General features: G+C 46.8%; 1 protein-coding gene across 2 annotated transcripts; it reads right to left on the reverse strand.

Annotated features, from left to right (window-relative positions):
- Positions 1-3,519: 3,519 nt before the first annotated feature.
- On the reverse strand, positions 3,520-14,531 carry LOC131555851 (uncharacterized). Of its 2 annotated transcripts, XM_058802129.1 has the most exons (9): positions 14,413-14,531; positions 14,238-14,324; positions 12,511-12,622; positions 11,750-11,894; positions 10,961-11,074; positions 10,222-10,366; positions 9,659-9,807; positions 9,036-9,175; positions 3,520-7,711 (listed from the first exon to the last, which is right to left on the reverse strand). In XM_058802129.1, exons 3-9 carry the CDS (start codon positions 12,614-12,616, stop codon positions 7,590-7,592), a joined length of 921 nt encoding a protein of 306 aa, XP_058658112.1. In that variant the 5' UTR covers positions 12,617-12,622; positions 14,238-14,324; positions 14,413-14,531; the 3' UTR covers positions 3,520-7,589. The 2 variants fall into 2 exon arrangements, with proteins under 2 accessions (XP_058658112.1, XP_058658111.1); XM_058802128.1 differs by having other exon boundaries at positions 14,238-14,420.
- Between the last annotated feature and the right edge of the window lie 3,599 nt (positions 14,532-18,130).

Genomic DNA, 18,130 nt, shown 5'->3' on the forward strand with positions numbered 1-18,130 from the left:
AGTGGATGCCTACGTGCAGGCTGTCCTCAGTATCCAGAGAGCAGATTAAAACCTGGCTGGGTTTTAGCTCGGGCTTTGTGGATTGGTGCTTTGGGCACACATCCCAGGGCCTGGGCTGCAATTCCTGACTGCTTAAGGAGCACATTTGTAACTCGTCAACATCTCTGCCGGGTTTACACCCTCGGGGGAAGCCCCAGGGACAGGTTTTCAGCGGAGAATGGGGTGGTGGGCAGGGCTGGCATCCCACACAGGGACATGGGCACGACATCTGGGTGAGGTCACCAGGGCAGCTCAGCAGCCCAAGGCCAGGATCATGGGCATTTTTGGGATGACTTTTTGCTTTGTTTCAGCTTCTCCCTGCCCAAGCTGATAAAGTGCAGCTGATACTGCACTCAAAAACCTGCTACAGAGAGCTAAGAAATCCACAAGCAGCCATGGCTGGCTCTACAGAGTTTAGATTTGCTGAAGGATCAGGCAGGACACTGCCTGACATCAGTGTCCCCACTGCCACTGTAGGCTGGAGCAGCTCCAGCACGGGGGACACCTCAGTCTGGCAGCAGCTGTGTGACCAAATTTCCCAAAGGGCAGCAGGAATCCTCCTTGCCCTCAGCCTGGAATATGGGCAGGAGCACCACGCTCCCCTCCTCCACACTGTGCCGGTGCTGGAAGAAAAGGAAAAAGGATCAGATGCTGCAGAAGTCCTGCCCTCATTCCTACCCTGCCTGCATATGTTTTGTGGTAATGCTGTGATAATTCTCAAATGCTTCCTTTACATTTTCCCAGCCAGGCACCAACATCACTGCCATCACCCAGTCTCCTTGTCTCTGCAGGAGTGTCCTCAAGGAACACCTTTGCATTTGGCTGAACAAGATGTTCCTGTCTGAGGAACCACAACAGTGTTTTTCCTGGTTTTCCATCCACCCCACTAAACCACCAGCTTTTCTTCCTACTATTTTGAGTAGAATGCATTCCTCTGGCTAGTGTTATGTGGACAGTATGTCTGTCATTTCCTATCATCTTTTGGTCAGGTGAGCTCCAGGTTGGAGAGATGTGTTCCTGATGGAGTGATAATGCAGAGAGATCCATAAATACAGAGTCCCAAACCTTCTCCTTGGGCGATGTCTTCCCAAGGAGATGTCAGGAGCACCCAAACAGTGGTTTGCTGCATCAGGGTAGGAATGTGCCTGGCATGGCTGGTGTGTAGGGTCTGTCCTGGGTATCAAGGAGCCATCAGACAAAAATGCCTCATGGAACACTTCCCCCTGCTACAGCAGTGATGGAGGACATGTGCAGCCCCAAGCCATGCTCTTGCTGCTTTGGTATCAGGCACACAGTGGGTGTCTACTCATGATTCTGGTCTTCTCAAAGTGCATCTGTGATGAGCTTCTGTCTGATAGGACCTTTCTTACCAAACACTTTGTGTTATGAACAAAAATTCTGTTTTTTTTTTTTTTTTTTTGTGAGAAAAAGTTACAAAAAGGCAGCCAGATCACTGTCCCTGCCGAAGTTCTGCGTGTTTTGTTATTGTAATCACGGGTCGTTGTGGCTAATCGCTCCTTTTGTATTAGCAGAGCCTTGCCTAGGCTAAGGTGTACTTTTCCCAGAAGGGTGAAGAGACCTGAGAGGGTGGGGGGGGCTATGCAAAGTGACTCCAAGGACCAGCATGCTGTGGGACCCCGACTCCAAACGTGCAGGAACCCCCAAAAACAACGAGCCAAATAAGAGTTGAGAGACTGGAGTGATGTCGGGACGTGAGGAGCCGAGTGCTGGGCCTGCAGAGACGCGGAACACCTTCGGAACCCCTCTCGCCTGACCACGGGAGTCGTCCCGAAACCGGGAGTGGGCAGGAGGGAGCGGAGGGAACTAAGATCGGATGGGAACACCGCGCCCTAAAGGCTCCCACGAGGATGTGATTCCCCAGCTCTGCCCCTCGTGGACAGAGCTGTGCTTATCCTCCTGCTCTGAATCGCCGTGGGAGAGACGACGGGAGAGTGCAGCCCCGCCGAGCTGCCCAGTCCTGAGCTGATCACTTTTAATAAAGGCATTAAAAAGGAGAAGAAGTCTCCTGGCCCTGTTTATTTCACTTTGCCACTCCTGGAGGGAACTTTCTTATCCCAAGGCTGCATTTTTGGCCCAGAACACATCCCCAAACAACAACAGCATGCAGATGTTTTGTCAATGCCATTTTTAACAGGGTTAAAGTGAAGCACTGGGATAAGGAAACCCAGACTGGCTCCCAGGCTGGTCTGCCACAGCACTCAGATGCCTTTGCTCAATTCCTGTGCTCCTCTCTCAGCCCTGAGACCATTTCACAGCAAAATATTCCTCTATTCTGTTCCTGCAAAATAGGTGGCAAAATATGCATTGCCACCAGGGTAAGCAGCAACAACCACAAGCGCAAACACAATTTGTTTTTTTCTCTCTTGGATGAAAACATGTCATGGACCACTTACTCAAGCTAAATACTTTTCAGTAATGCCCATTTTTTAAGCTCATGTTTTAACTAGATCAATGTTGAGGCCACCCAAGTTAAAAGCTAATGTCACTGTCACTTCCAGCACTCCCTAATCGGTCCCACCCTGAGCAGGCAACAATCAATCTGTTCTTCATCGATTAAACATTAGATTTTACCAGCTTCTTGGCCAAAGGCCTTCAAGACCCTTGCTTCCCAAAGAGAAGGGAGAAAACACAGCATCCTTTTGTGGCTATTCAAGGGCTTGGAGTCAAATTTTCCATCAGGGAAGGCCCATGGTGCTATCACTCAGCCAATGCATGTTCTGAGCAGTGCCCCTGCTCTGCTGGGAGCAGGGTCAGGCTCTGGGGCTGCTCCAGCATTTTTTCCCACAAGTTCAGCCCGTGCATGAGTCCTGCCCCAGCCCAAAAGCCTTTGCTGAGATGTCTTTGACAGAGGTAGTGAGCTGATCTGCCAACACGGGGCTGTCCCAGCAGATAAAATAAATATTTAGCTGGAGAACATCTAACAGTTTTCAAAGAGCCCAGGATGGCCCAGCGTGTTTAGACTGTGTGCATAGCAAAGGCTGCTGCTGTCTTTAATCATTTTCTTATGTATTCCATGCTTTTATCTGGAGTTCTTCACAGTCCTCCACAGGGAGGTTTGTCCCGTTCATCTCTGCATCACAGATAAGGGAATGGGAGTGCAGCCAGCGAGGGCTGGGCTCGGGGTGCTGGGGGTGCCACGTTTGGAGCTGCCCTTCTTTGTGTTCCCCCTCCAAGGCCAGAGCTCCTCCAACAAGATGCCATGAGAAGTGTTTTCCATGTTTTCTTGCTGGTGGTGGCCCTTGTGGCTGGTGCCACTTGTGCCCATGTCTCAGCAGCACTCCCTGTATCCCACTGTGCCCCTTGCCCCTGGATGCAGCCAGGAGATGGGTTTGCAAGGTGGCTCTGAATTGCAGATAAAAAGCAATATGTTTCAATCTGTCTCTTCTCTCTCAGCTTTATTTATTTATTACTTCATTTCACAGATGTTTTAATATAAAGTAATTAGTCCTGAGGGTAGCATTAAGCCAAGAACAAATTAGGCTGTAACACAATGTCTCCCCTGCCTGGGTGCTCTGTGTTTTGGGAGCCCAGCAGGCAAGGCTGCTGCCTGGACTCTGCCTGAGCTCTGTAACCAGGAGCATCCCGAGGGGGTGCAGTGTTCTGTGGGCAGGATGGCGCCCAGGGAGTTCTGCTTGGAGCAAGCTGCTGCTGGTGGGAGGTGTCCAAGGGAACCTGCCCCCATCCCAGCCTCCCTTCAGCTCCCACCATGGCTGAAGGGGAGCCAGCTGAGTCCTGAGGCAAGAAATGAAGCATGGTTTTCTCTGGAAGCTGTGTGGGCTTTAATGGGAGCCTGACCCAGTGTCTTATAAACTAATTTTTTTTTTAAGAATTCCTTTTGAATTAACACATTGGCTTTCTCAGTTCAAATGCATATTTCCCTTGCCCCACAATTTCTCCCATACAACATTCTTTTGAATCAGATTTTCACAGAAACTTTTACTGAAAACAACAACCTAGCAACCTCAGAAATATCCAGCCCAGCCAATACATCCCTATGGAAAAACTGTGCCAAACTGATGGGTCATTCTCAGATGGGGCTGCCTGAGCAGGAGCTGGCCCCAGACTGGGGAAGGAGCATCCCCACACATCCCCAGACATAGCCCTGAAGTTACACCCCTGTGTAACTGTATAAAACACCCAGTGGTGTTTTATAGATCACCCTGCTTCTCCCTATTTCCCTGTGAAGCCACAGAGGGAATCTCTGCAGAGGATGGGAAGTGTAAATCCACATTTTATATCAGAAAGCAAAGTATACCTTCATGTCCTGGGAACCTCATCATGCCTGGCTTTGCCAGCCCCCTCCATCTTCCAGCCCCATGGATCTAGGGGACTTGGGTCACATCCCAGGCTGGGCTACAAGGCACTTGAACCCTTTCAGAACCACCTTTTCACAAACTAAACTAATTTTTCAGGCCTTGCCTTCTTAACGCCACCAGCTTTCCAAGAAATTTTAAATCCTCTAAAATTCACCCAAATCCCATAATCCCTCATGGAAACAAAGGCTGGACTGATTATTTTTTACTAAAAGGTTGGCAGGCTTCCAGCTTTCTGAAATGCAGCTCTGCCGAAAGAAAAATCTTTTGTGGGCAAAATCATGTACTGGTGGTTTTGGAAAGACAAGTTAAAATAAGTCATTTCAGGAAAAGCAAAAAGTCTTTAAAAATAGTCTTGAAGCTATCTTATCCCCAGGTCTGGAAGAGGAAGGGTCACACTTATTTTTTATCTGCTTTTCCCCCTGCCCACTGAAAGAGAAAGGGGCAGGTGGTTTATTTTTAGGATCCTGTTCCTGCCGCAGATGCAGAAAAAGCCATTTTTCCCAAAGCTGGCTGGAGCTTTGTGTGCTGGGACAGCTGTGGGAACCTCTGCCTGCCCCAGCTATGAGAAAATCAGGCTTGGAGGGGGTTTTGGAGACCAGGAAATTATTTGTGGGTGGCCAAATGAGGGTTGGGGTAGCTCAGCATTATCAAGGCAGTCATCAGGGGCTTTCTTGCAGGGAGGTCCGCAAAGATTAAATGGGTGCTGCTGCAGCACCTCATCAGCAAAGGGCCTTTGAGTCTCTCCTCTCCTTTTGGAGTGGTGGGAGCAGGGTAAGAGCAGCACCCAGCCCTGTGCCACCACCACAAGCTGCCCTTGGGGAAGGGGCTCACATTCCTGAGCTGCTCCTCAGCTCTGGGGAGCATGGATGGGCAGGGGGTATCTCACTCCCTGATGCCACTGCTCTTCCCAAACCCATCATAGTCTCCTGGGAGTGCAAGGACCAGTGCTGCACAAAGCCCTCAGGATGTGGGTGCACAGTAGCTTTAGAGAGGCAGGAGGGTGTTGTAGGTTTTTCCCCTTCCCTGCCGTTCCTGATACATGATTTACCTCTGCTGCTGCCAGATGTGGAAATGTCTGGGTGAGCATGGCTGCCAATACCCCAAACCCTGTGCCCAAGTGGCAGGGGCCAGGTAAGAGGGTGTCACTTGCAAGGTGAAGCACAGCATCATTTGGGACACCCCTGCAATGACTCTGTCCTCTCTCAGTTCCCTAACAGCTTTTTGCAATTCCCCAGTCTACTTTCTCCTTTACCATCCTAAACAACTCTCCATCCTGAAGCAATCCCTTCATTGACCACCTCATCCAGCCCATGACACATGGCTGCAGCAAACTCCCTTCCTGGAGAAACACCCCCTCTGCTTCCCAGCTTTCATCTCCAGTGGGAGGACTTGGATTTTCTTGGCAGCTTTTGTGCCTCTGTAGAGGCCAGTGGCAATATGGGACAGCTCACCCCTGCCTGTGCTTTTGGAGCCCCTCAAGTTTGTGAGACAGGATTTCCCTTTGCAAAAGCCCTGTCAACTCTCCCCAGATAATTAATTGCATTCTTTGATACAGCTTCTGGTCATGTGGCCAGCACAGAAACGAGGTACAGACACCAAGAAAAGTCCTGAAGGCATTTTTCACTGTCCTGTGGAAAAGCAGTGCAGCTGCCCCAGTCCAGGGGCTGTTTGCAGTGCTCTTGCTGAGAGGATACAAAACCCTCCCATGCACTGACTGCTGCACAGCCTCACAGCAGCTCCTCACCTTGCCTGGACCCCTTAATCCCCATGCCAGTGGATTTAATACCCCTGTATTAAAGAAGGCAGCTTATGGAGAGGCTGCTGGGAATTTATTAGCTGGGCTCTTGGGAGGCAGAGCCAATAAAATAGAAACTTAATGAGCAGCATGCTGGTCAAAGGAGTTTAAATAATACCTAGCAATCTACATCCTCCAACTCTTCACCTCCAAGGCTGATCATCAGTGGAAGCAGCTACATCCATGAGATCCCAGCAAGGGACCAGAGTCACTCTGGAACCCTGGGCATGGGTGAGGTGGGAGCCAGGACAGTTGCTTTAGATGATTTACAGAGTTAGTGGCAGAGTGGTAGAATTAGCTGATTTCTTTGAAAATTTAAAAAAAACCACACCAGAATGATGAGAAGAATTGCATTACAATGCTTTTGGTTTTGCTAAATGTAAACAACAGCTCATGTTGTTTTAGAATTTAGTTTTGTTAATAATACTGCAGGATGCACTGACAGCACCTTCCTGGTGCAAAGACTTTCCAGACACCTGTGAGGCACCACCAACTCTCAATCAGGCACAGGAAGGAAAGGCAGTGGTCCAAAAATTCAGTCAATCCAGTTTTAGGCTTCCTAATCCCAACTCAGAAGTGGTGAAGCCACATGAGAAGGCACTGATCCAGGATGAACTTGCTCTACCGGTTCAATTTTTCTTTTTTTTTTAAAAACAGGTTTCCTTTGAAGCATCAGGCTTCACCCCAGATCAGGTACCAGCTCATCTGTACATCTAACCTCCTTCCAGAGAGGCCACAAACCCTCCCCAGTGAGAGACATCCAGCCAGCCCAGGCTGAGCACAGTTCAGGGAAAGGCAACACATTTGTGTCAGAAATCTCTCCAGTCACTCCCCCTGCCCCCCTGAACGTCAAACAGCAGAGCTGGCACTACAAAGGCAGATATCAAATTGTAGTATCTGTTCCTGTCCTGCTGAAGAGAAGCAGGAAAGGAGCAGTGGCTGCCTGCAGGAGATCTGCTGACAGCACCAGGGCTTGAGGATGCTCAGCACCAATGGCCAAGGGAATGACAGACATCCCACTGCTCCCCTGGAACCCCAGGGACAGTTCACTTGGATCTGCACTTCAAAGGAAGGGAGATACCAAGGGAAAAACAAGAACAACTGTGTGTGCAAGCCTGCTGGGTGCCTGTTGGCAGGAGAAGAGAGCCACAGCCCAGGCTTCACAAAGGTGCACAGGACTGCTCAGGACCTTTTCCTGAACTTTTCCAGGGTAAAATCCAAGGAATTCAAGACAGGGTTATGAGTAGCTGATCCGAGGGAAGGTGGGAGCAGGACACATTTGCAGATGCAAGACATCTGCATTTGGAATGGGGAATAGGAGAGAAGTGCACAAGGAAATGGATACAGGAAGGAAGGGCCAGCACATGCCCAATTCTTTTTTCTCCCTTTCAAGTATCAGCCACGCAGTGCCAGAGGTCTCAGGCCACCATGCCTGATGGACCTCGGGATTCTGATGCTTCCAGTGGTCTCTTCCAGTGTCTCCATGCGACTAATCCCAGCCGAACAGCAAAGATCAAGCACGTCAGTGCCAGCAGAACAACTGGGGAAAAAACATAGAGGCATGTTAGGGCATAAAAAAAGACAGTGCCTCTTGTCATACTTCAGCTCCCAGAACAGGGGTATTCAGGGAAAGAGAATAAAAACCACAATCGCCTGTACAGGATCCATTAGCCCCAGAGTTGTATCTCTCAGAGTTTTACTGCTATGCAGTGAAACTTGCCCAATGCTTCCAGGTCAAGGAATGTCTAAAAAGGGGGAGGCTTCCTGGACACAGGAGTTAAAATACATTACATTAACAAAATATTCCAAGAATAGTTGAACTATATAAAGAAACATGTACTAGTTTGGGAAAAGCACATTCTCGTCCTACCAGCCAAACCAGCTGAACCACTAAGAATGAAGTTTTGCTGGTAAGAAATACCTACTGCAGGAGCAGAGCTGCCTGCCAGAGACCATGCACACCTCCACATTCCTTGTGGCCACAACCATCAGGAGACCTCCAACCTCCGGTGCTCCCATGGCTGTGGCAGGCAAGCTTTGCCAAGTCCTGCTGGGTGCTTTCACATGGCCAGGCTCCAGCTGCACTTAGAGCCAAGGGAACTGTTCTGGAGCAGCTCCAATGGTGGTTCCAGTCCAGAATTTAGCTTTGGCCACTGGTATGTGGCAGTGGGAAGGCTGAAGGGTGGGAACATGCTCCCTTCTGCTGACCCCGTGGTGGGAATAGGCATCCCAAACCATTTCAGCAGGATTCAGAGTTCACACAGCTCAGTGCCTTTCATGCCAGCACAAAACTGCTCATAATGGTACAGCTTCTGCCAGACTGTGATTGTACAGAATTTGGAGAGCTTAAGCCCATTTACTACGGATGACTACACTCAACTCTGCTACAGTGGCTGGCAGCAACCAGATAATCCCAGGAAAACTTGTTAAGGCTAGCCTGGGCTCTGCATAGGAGAGGAGCATGTGAAGCCCTCTGTGGGTCAGAAGCTCATGCACTGCTCCAATATGCCCAAAAATACAGGGCAAATGGAAGTCCACAGCCCTCATCCCAGCCCTGCTTTTCCTTTCCTGCCCCATGTCAGATGGAGCTGCTGGAGCAGCCAAGTGGGTGATGGAGCACTGCAGGACAAACATATTGCACTGGGAAGTGAACTTGAGACAGCACAAGCTTTGGGTTCAGCCCCGAGGCTCATGGGCAATGGTTTCTGCTCTGCTCTTCTCTTAGCAAAACAAATACCTTCAATTGTGTCCCTAGTTCTGCTTTGAACAAATAATGCTTTTCAAGTGGCAAGTCTCTGCCCTCAATGCAAAGGGAGATGTGAAGTGTTTACAGGCCCTCTTTTGCAGGAGTTGGGAAGATTCACCTATAAAAACGTCGTTGGTCAGTGTGGATGAGAACGAGCCGCTCCTGCACGCGCTGCCGGTCAGAGCTGCTATCACCACTGGGTACACTGTGAGGTTATAGCGGACGTACTTGTCAAGAAAGTAGTTTTCTAGATAAAACCTGGGAAGAAAAAGAGTGACCAGAATAAGAATTTTCTCTGTGTTTTGTTATCCATTCCCTAGGAAAAGAATTAGACAGAGAATGAGGGGCTTTGTGGGCCAGCAGTGACAAGAGTCCAAAATTTTTCATTTACTAATATTCAAAAAGTTCATAAATAATTTATTTAAGGTAACTTCAGGGAAAAATAAAGCCATGTTCCATATGGCTTCTGTATCACACCTTCAGATGTAAACCTAAGGCAGGCTGGGCTCATGCAAGTCACAAAAACACGTTCCTGGCCCACAATACTTATTGGCACTGCTGAGATCAAGGGATAAAAGCTCTGCCCAGACTCCCAGTTCATCTGCCATGAATTATAACAGAGATCTTTGTACTCGGTGTTGGGAGAGGGACAAGTGATGAGTGAATTGGAACAGCTGGTCACCACTGGTGAGAGGTGGAGGGGGTTTCTGAGGCTCGGTGGGGACCCGTGGGGTTGCTTACCATATCACCAGGCTGAGAGCCAGGATGCTCAGGGAAGCAGTGGTTGCTTTCTCATTGGGCACGTTCCACTTGTAGATCAGCACGACAGCGAAGTTCAGCAGCGTGGCGATGCTGGTCCATGTCAGGTACAGGGCCAGCCCGTTCTGCACCTGCCACACAGCACAGCAAGGGACAGGAGTGACACACTCTGTTTGTCTTTGGTGACCCCTAGGCCCCGGTGCAGTTAAGCCAGACTCCTGAACCCAGCTGCAGGAAAAGTCCCTCAACACAGAGAAAAGGTGAAGCCTTGGAGTCCCGAGGGGCTCCAGAGATCCAGCCCAGCTATGTGTCACTCTGGTGTCTCAGGAAGTGCCAAGAACAAAGCCCATTCACAGTTTGTGCCAAGAGATGAAGATGCCTTTCCAGAAGGTTTGCTAAGAACTTTTCTGTTCAGGGCAGAAATCTTTCCTTAGCTATGTTCTGCCACTGGACCTTTCACTCTTGATACCTCCAGCACTGCACAACAACAAAGGTTGTTTTTATTTCCCATTTACCCACAGCACAGCTTCTCAAAAGCCACGTACCAGAATGCGGATGAGCCAGAGCTCAGCCCTGTGAGCCTTCACAAACCACGAGGAATGGATGCTCAAGGCTCGGTGGGAAACATAAAGGGAGGCACACGTGGTAAAAGAGAGGACTGCCAGGAACACCAGGGCTGGAAGGAGGTATCTAGGACAAAGAACACAAACACACACAATAGACATCACATTTTTCTCAGTGGTGTCACAATGCCCTAATTTGTAGCTTTAGTGTTTGGCCTTTACTGGCTCTAAGTCAATCAGCCTTTAATAAAGGTAATCACTACACATAGCCCTCATTTTGATGTATTGCTGTTGCTCTTTTACTCTGTTAATCATGAAGTTGTTTTCCTGACTCCAAGTGATTTCTTCACCTCTTGACAGTGGTGCTCTCATAAGCCCTTAATGTGACCATCATGATGGAAACCATCCAAGGCAAGGAGCTTAACTCTGTTAATAAAGAGAGGCATGGCTCCTGTCTAACCTGTGCAGGTAAAAATGTAGAACAGCAGCTTTGAGGAGATCTTAGACTTCAATGACCAATCTGTTTCATGGGCAAGATGACAACATAATGCAAGCCCCCCAAACTTTTATGAAGGCTACATTTTGGCAAAGCCTGGCATGGAGTTTTGCAGGCATGATTAAGTGTTCACACACAAAGTTAAAAAAACATAGAGTTAAAAAACAGTACTGGGGTGATCCCATCAAGAGTGTTAAAAAGTATTTGTAACAAAAGACAACTTACTCTCGGTCCCACAGAAAGAGCCATCCAACATTGAGGCAGTTATTCAGGCACCATGCCACATAAAAAGGTGTTGGCAGCAAGTCTGGCTTTATGAAGACATATCCAAGTTCATTCCTGCCAGGGAAAAGTGGGTATGGAGAGAGGAAAACAATGCCTGCATTGACCAAACAAACCTTTCTGGCCTCATTTTCCTTATATTATGAGGGACTTTATATTGGAATTAAACATTTTGGCTTAAATCAGACTATTTCTCATCTGTGTCCTTCTCTGATACAATGCAGAAATACCTGTGGCTTTTCCTGTCAGGCAGTTCTTGATCTCATTACCCCAGGAAAAGTTTCCAGTCCAGTTCAACAAACCAGGGAGACTCCCCAGTGCTGGTTGCTCAATCTCTAACAGAAAGTAAACTCAAAGCATTAGCTCTGTAATCCATTAATTTTGCCCTTTGGATTCTCAGCCTCTAGCAGTGGGTAAGTGCAGGTACTGGGTAAATCTGTCAGATTCCCTGAATCACTGGAAATGAAGCCTCATAGAGGAGTTTACACACTTTGATGCCTGTCCACTCTCTAGAGGAGTTCATGCACACCTGCAAACTGCTTCCCAGCTTTGGATGCTGAACATAAGAGATGCTGCAGCCACAGAGCTTCAACATGCCAGGTCAAGATAGATGGCAGTGGGTTTGCTCTTGCTAGAAACCCCTGAAAGGAAGGTAAGAGACTGAGCTACACCAAAAGGGAAGAGTCACTGTCCCTGCTCATTTATGCCATAAAGAGTAAATAGGGAAAATACCTTCGACAGATCCCTGACAGGGCGTAGAGGAGCCAGGCGAGCTGCCAGGCATAGATGACGTTCCAGATGAGGAAAGTCCAGCCAGCTGGTGTGAAATCAGTGCTGTACTTGGCAGAGATGTTTCCAGGGGTTGTCCTGAACACACCTGTGGAATGTTATTGCAGGCAAAAGTGTTATTGCATCCAGAGGATGGGAAAAGACTGCTGATTTTCCTTAACTTTCAATATTCCTCCCTGCCTCAGTGGGTTCAAGGATGATGAGAGCATGCCCTTGGTGCAAACCAGCCAGGCGCTGCAGTTGGTTTAGACATCCATTATGGGATCACTGCCCATTACTGTGAACACCGTGCACCTGCCCTCTTAGACAGAGCCAGAAAAAGCAGCTGTCTGTGTAATCCAGAGGATGGCATGATGGCATTTCCTGGCAGATTCAGCCAGGTAGTGTTCAATGCAGCACCACTGTCATCTACAAACCCACAGCAGCATCCTAAACATCTTCCACCAGGGATACAAGGTGTGCAAAGACTGCCTTTAAACCACCATCAGATCCAGGTTCAGCAGGGGCATTATCTGGATTCCAAGGGACTGGTTTGGCTGTAAACCTGGAGGATGCACCAGCTACTTCCACCTTTCACAGAACAAGGTGTATTTGGAGAGCTGATGAGGCAGCAAACACATCTATCCCATCTAAGCCACCTTGTATCATTGCATGATATAAAGCATGAAACCCACCTCTGAATGAAGAAAATTTGCTTTCATTACCTTTGAAAGTCCCAGTGGCATTTCCAGCATTCATTATCACCATGACCATGAAAGTAGTCAGAGACAGAAACATCACCAAAATCTTCAACTTGTGTAGAGCATCCATCTTACTCTGAAACACATTAGAGATATTGTTGGCTTATCCTAAAGGAAGCCTGGATTTGTTCCACATCCCAGAGACTGTTTTAGAAATAATGTTGTAAATTCACAAATTTTAACTGCCAACTTTTATTTGTGGAGTTTTCATTAGAACTAAAAAGGCCTTTGCATGGGCTAGGAGCATCTCACTTTGACAAGATCTTGTGAGGTTGCAGAATGGAAATGGGAAGCTTTGGGAGAGCCACCTGCTCTGCCACCCTCCGTTGCAAGAGCCATAACTTGGGTTTGCCTAATGTTTTCACAAAGGCCTAAATAATTATCCCACAAAATTAGCTTATCTGGCATCACTATTTTACTGAAGCAAACAGGCTCATCAATTTTGCCCACTCTAGGAAGCAAATATGAAAATGTTGAAGTGTTCACTTAGCAGCCAAGTGCCTTTTAGTTCAACAAAACTTCTCACATTTACCTCTCTAATCCTATAACTCTGACAAATTGACTTCCTTTCATGGTGCTATTAACTCCTCATCTACTGGCTGCAAATAAGCTTTAACTGCTTTAGCACGTCTCAAGAACTTTATAGACTATAAAATCCACATTCTACCATTTTTCAAAGTTAGTCAGTAGTGACTTGAGCTGTCCCAAGAGATTTCTATTAGTCCAGCATTTATTCTATGCCAGAAAAGTTTAGTGCCACCTCTAAGAGTAAGCACATACACACCCAGCTATAGGCAACAGCTTTACTTCTCCTCACAGCTCAGCACTTGAGCTGCTTTCTCTCTACAGTGGCACTTCAATGAAACAACTGAGTTGTTTCACATTACTCAGACTTGAACAATAAATTCCAGTTCCCACTTCAGTGAATTGTTTTATAGTTCCAGTCTTTGTTCACAGAACGGGCTGCATCCAGACACGTCACAAGGAAGTGGGAAGGGAGATTCTGTTTTCTGTGAATCTACACAAGTTTTTTCCCTTTTCAGTCCTATCTTAACAGAAAAACACCCTTTTAAAATAAAAAAAACTAAAATCTTCTGTGGAAGAATGCAATATATGAAATCCCAATTAGATTGATGTCAATCAAATTGCAGAACAACATGCTGTCTTCAAAAGATACACTGGATTAGCAAATTTTGAAAAGAAAAATCCACCATTGTACTATGGTGTTATACTATTGTGTTGTACTATTATAGATATTGTTCCTGACTCAGGAAATAACTGACATGCAGATTTCTGAAAGCCATGAAAACTTAGAAGAAAAATATCCCTGTACATTTGTTAATGATTAAGGAAAGAATATAAGAACAGGACATTTTCCTGCTCCAGTACATGGGACTAGCTCGTCCTGTGACCTCCCTGACAGGCTAAAACTCTGACCTCCCATAGTTCAGCATCACGTTTCTTTTTCATTAGCATATTTTGAAGAACCTTGATTGCACAGCTTCAGAGAAACCCATGTTTGCTTACAGAAGTCCAGGAGGAAAGCCTTATTAAACAGGTCAATATTTTAACTAGTGTCTCTCACCTCCTGCCTCCCTCTAACTTACTGCTTGCAATAAATGTCTGCAACATTTCCTGCCTGCAGTCTCCAGTCACAAACACCCATTAAAAGAATCAGAAATATTACTCACAGGAATCCACACAGGCTTTATGGCAGCGTTTTACAGCTGTGGTTCAGCTACAAGCAGCGCTGGGGAGTCTCCGCCTCCGAACCCTATCTAAAGAGATTTCATACAACTCTCAGCAGATTAATAATCACTTATTATTATTAAAAGAAAAATAAAAACTCACAGAAGTTAGACATACTTTCTGTCTGTGTGCTGCTGCAGCCTCCAATTGGCTAAAGCCTCCCAAAAACAAGCACTTATGCAAGAGAAATGTGATTACTTAACCAAAGCCTTTTATAACAGCCAGACATTTCGTATAACATTGCATTTCCCAACTTGTTGGCAGACAGTAGCTAATGAGTGCATGCTCTGGGCTCCTGCCTGCTTTGTCCTTCCTCATCCCTGCCAGGGGGAGGGAAACTGAGCACTTAATGTGAAATACTGCACCTCAAAATCTTAGTGCTCGGGAGTGGGAAATGCTGGCGGGGGGTGCTGGAGAAACAGACTGGATTTGAGGTTTGGGCAAGATGGAGATAAAAATGGTTTGAACTGGAAGGGAGCTGAGAGATCATGGGGCTCCAACAACCCCCCTGCCATGGGCAGGGACACCCCTCACTAGACCAGGTTACTCAAAGCCCCACCCAGCTGGCCTTAAACATTTCCAGAGATGAACACACAGATATAATACACAGAACCAGAGAAAAGTTTAGGTTGGAAAAGAACTCTAAAATCCAGTCTGACCATAAACAACACAGATCCATAGTCTGGGTCCTGTGAGTATCTTCAGATCTTCCGACAGCCCCAGATGGAGATTGGGTCACGAGTAAATTTTCATTCTTTGATATAGGAAAGGCTCCTGTCCTGCAGTGCAAGCCCACCCCACAGAAGCAGTGCAATCCATGCAAGCTGATCACTCTCCACCTGCACCCCTGTCTGCTACAGAACCACAATCTCACCACATCCACTCCTTTCATTTTATATTTCTGCTTGTTTCCTCTCAAATTTAAACTTTTATAGCCACCTTAAAATATTCTTCAGCATCAAAATGTTATTTACCTTGTGCAGCCACAGTGCTTACCAAGCAGACAGTCTGGCTGGCAACTGCCCCATGTGAAATATAAAGGCAATGAATTAACTAGCAACTATCTTCACCCTTTGGAAACAACATCATGGGGCTGGGAATTAACCCAGCTGGAGCTTCCTTGGACATTGAGATGGGGTGGAAAGCCCAAGTGAACATGGGTTTGTCAGCTGTGGGAAGTGCAGGGCAGCCAGCCAGCCCTGTTGCTGTCTGTTTGTCTGTGTAGGTGGGAGGTCCACCCTTTGGAGGCATTCTGAGGTCCACCCTTTGGAGGTATTCTGATGTGGAAACCAGTGGTTTAAGTATGATTATTTCTTATTAGCCAGACAATATGTTGTGCCCTATATATGGGTTAAAAACAAGAGCTGCTTGTGCATAGCATGTTCCTTGAAGAAAACAGAGGCCTGAGCTCACAGCATGGTGGCATTGGCATTTTTCTCTCCTTTTTTCACTTTGTGAACCCCCCAGATATGTACACAGTGACTCTGCTCATGTCCTAGAAACTGCCTTCAAGTCACAAGGTTATAAGCACTTGTTGCAGCAAGCATGGGCTGAAGTACAAGCAGAACCATTACAAACACTGTATGGCCTTTCCCTCCAGCAGATTGAAATCTTTTTCTACACTGGAGCATGTCTTATTTATGGCCCTCTATGCACATCTAGTGTGTATAGGCATATATATGTCTTTATCATCAGATGGTCCAAATAACCTCAGCATGATGTCAGACTTTACATTTTCATCCAACAAATGAGTGGCCTAAAATTCCTCACTGAACACAGGCCATTTTATCAAACATGTGCCTGTTAGGCACAGCTGGTCAGCCAGGTCCATGCTGACCTAAATCTAGGGAAAGTTCTGCATGCAGGAAACACTGGACAAGTGCAAGAACCAAAATTCACCCACGTGCCCCCCACACACACCTTGCTGCCCCATGTTCTTGCTGGTTATTCCAGAATGCATCTCTTGTTGCACTGAGACCAGTGGAAGCAATGCCACCACAGAGGTGGCCTTGTCCTCTGGCCACACTCTGTAACCCAGGCACAAACTTAAAGCCCACATTCTGGGTTTCAGAAGGTTTTGGGTTTTTTTCAGAATAAATCAAAACACAGGCCTTGGATAAAATATTCAAAATTATTTTATCATGCAGCTCTACAAAAATCCCCTCAGGTACATCTGTAAAATACAGAGCAAGGTACTTAGTGCTTAGAAAGTTATTAAAATTGAATGTCTCTTGCTTCACTAGGCTGCACAGCATTCCCAAAAGTGGGAATGCTCAGGACAGCTATAGCTTTAAGATACCAGAGTTAAACTCAAAGGAAGTTTTTATGGAAAGGCCCTACCTTTCTATAGTGTATCTTCTCTGAGAGAACTTTCAGGCTTATTTCTTCCACATGGGTCTGAATATCTTTGCTGGCCTGTTGAGGAAATAAAATTATATTGTCACAGGAGTGGCAAATGCAGTTACATCAATTTCAAACAAGAAATGGCTGCTAATGTTTAGATGCACAAAAAGAAGCATGATAAAATCCATATTTACAAGAGGATGTGTCTTGAAATCCAGATAATGCCACTGAATGAAATCACTGGAACCAAGTCTGTGACACAGGCAGTGGTTGGTACATTTCAAGATAAGTTGTTTTGAATCAAATATAAGTTTGTATTCATCTGGCTCATGGTAGAGTAAAACAGTTTCCAACTAACAGTTATTTTACCATCAGGGCAGTTTTCCACTGATAAACAGAGGAAAATTCAGGCTCTTGCTGTATAACCAAAAATCTTTAAAGGGTCTGCCTTTAGACTTTTTACAGCCCTCATTTGTTTTAGTAGAGAAGAAAATAAATATGAAAAGAAGCTGCTTTTCAAGAAGGAGAGATCTATCATGCCCACCCCTCCCATGCACACTCCCTGCAGCCCCAAGAGGTGCTCCAGCAGCAGCTCAGCCACCAGCACACACAGCAGAGCAGGACTGCTTGCACTGGGACCAGGGCTCCACTGTCACTCCCCCATGCTCTGTAAGCCATGTGAGCATTTACAAGGTGATGAGCTGGCATGAGCAGACTTTGTGCTGGTATTAATGCCCTGCTGACAAGAGGAAGATCCTATATTTAAAAAAAAACCTCAACATGAATCCTCCTGCTAGTAGCTGAAATAAAACATTATGAGCACAGACAGTTTGAGTCCCAGAACCGAAAGTGGAAGCCAATTGCTTTCTACCTAGAGATGCCCCTGTGGAGGCCCTGTCCTCAAAATAAACTCATTTTGCACTGTGCAGGAGCTGAGAAAAGTTCATCTGTGGGCAGCTCACCCACCTAACGGCACACACTGCCATCAGCAGGAAACTCAAGAAAGCAAAGCCCCAGAATCACCTCCCCAGCAAGGCAGGAGCTCAGATATTATGATCAGCCTGCCAGAGCCTTCTGTCCCCACCACCAGCAATGACAGGTTTAAATCCTAAAGTTATTCTGCACACTCAGTACTCCAGTTTAATCCTTGCAGCCACTTGCTCTAACTGCAGGGCTTTCCCAATGTGCTGGGCAAACTGGCACCCATGAGTCAGTGACCTCTTTGGAAATCATTTTCAGGCCAAGTTCAGCAAGTGTTGACAACCAAATATACTAATCTTCTAACAACAGCTCAAGCATCCTAATCCTGCAGTGGGTTAATCTGGGTGCCCTCAATGCCAGGGATTTGCTTTTCCTTGCTGCTAGAAGGGATGGGATTTGGCTCTGCACATGAGGATGGGCACACAGAGAAGAGGATCTGTGTTAGCAATCCCCTTTGGGTATTTTAAGAAGGAAAATCATCTGCTTTTTATTGTTGGAGAGCAGAACAGAT

The sequence above is a fragment of the Ammospiza caudacuta genome, chromosome 3 (assembly GCF_027887145.1).
Source record: "Ammospiza caudacuta isolate bAmmCau1 chromosome 3, bAmmCau1.pri, whole genome shotgun sequence".
Lineage (NCBI taxonomy): Eukaryota > Metazoa > Chordata > Aves > Passeriformes > Passerellidae > Ammospiza > Ammospiza caudacuta.

Excerpts from the sequence above, each read along its gene's own strand:
- LOC131555851 (XM_058802129.1), bottom strand. The coding sequence starts at position 12,616 with ATGGATGCTCTACACAAGTTGAAGATTTTGGTGATGTTTCTGTCTCTG. Across the intron at positions 11,895-12,510 it reads TGCCACTGGGACTTTCAAAG|GTGTGTTCAGGACAACCCCT; the intron begins GTAATGAAAGCA and ends AACATTCCACAG. Across the intron at positions 10,367-10,960 it reads CTCTTTCTGTGGGACCGAGA|ATACCTCCTTCCAGCCCTGG; the intron begins GTAAGTTGTCTT and ends TCTTTGTCCTAG.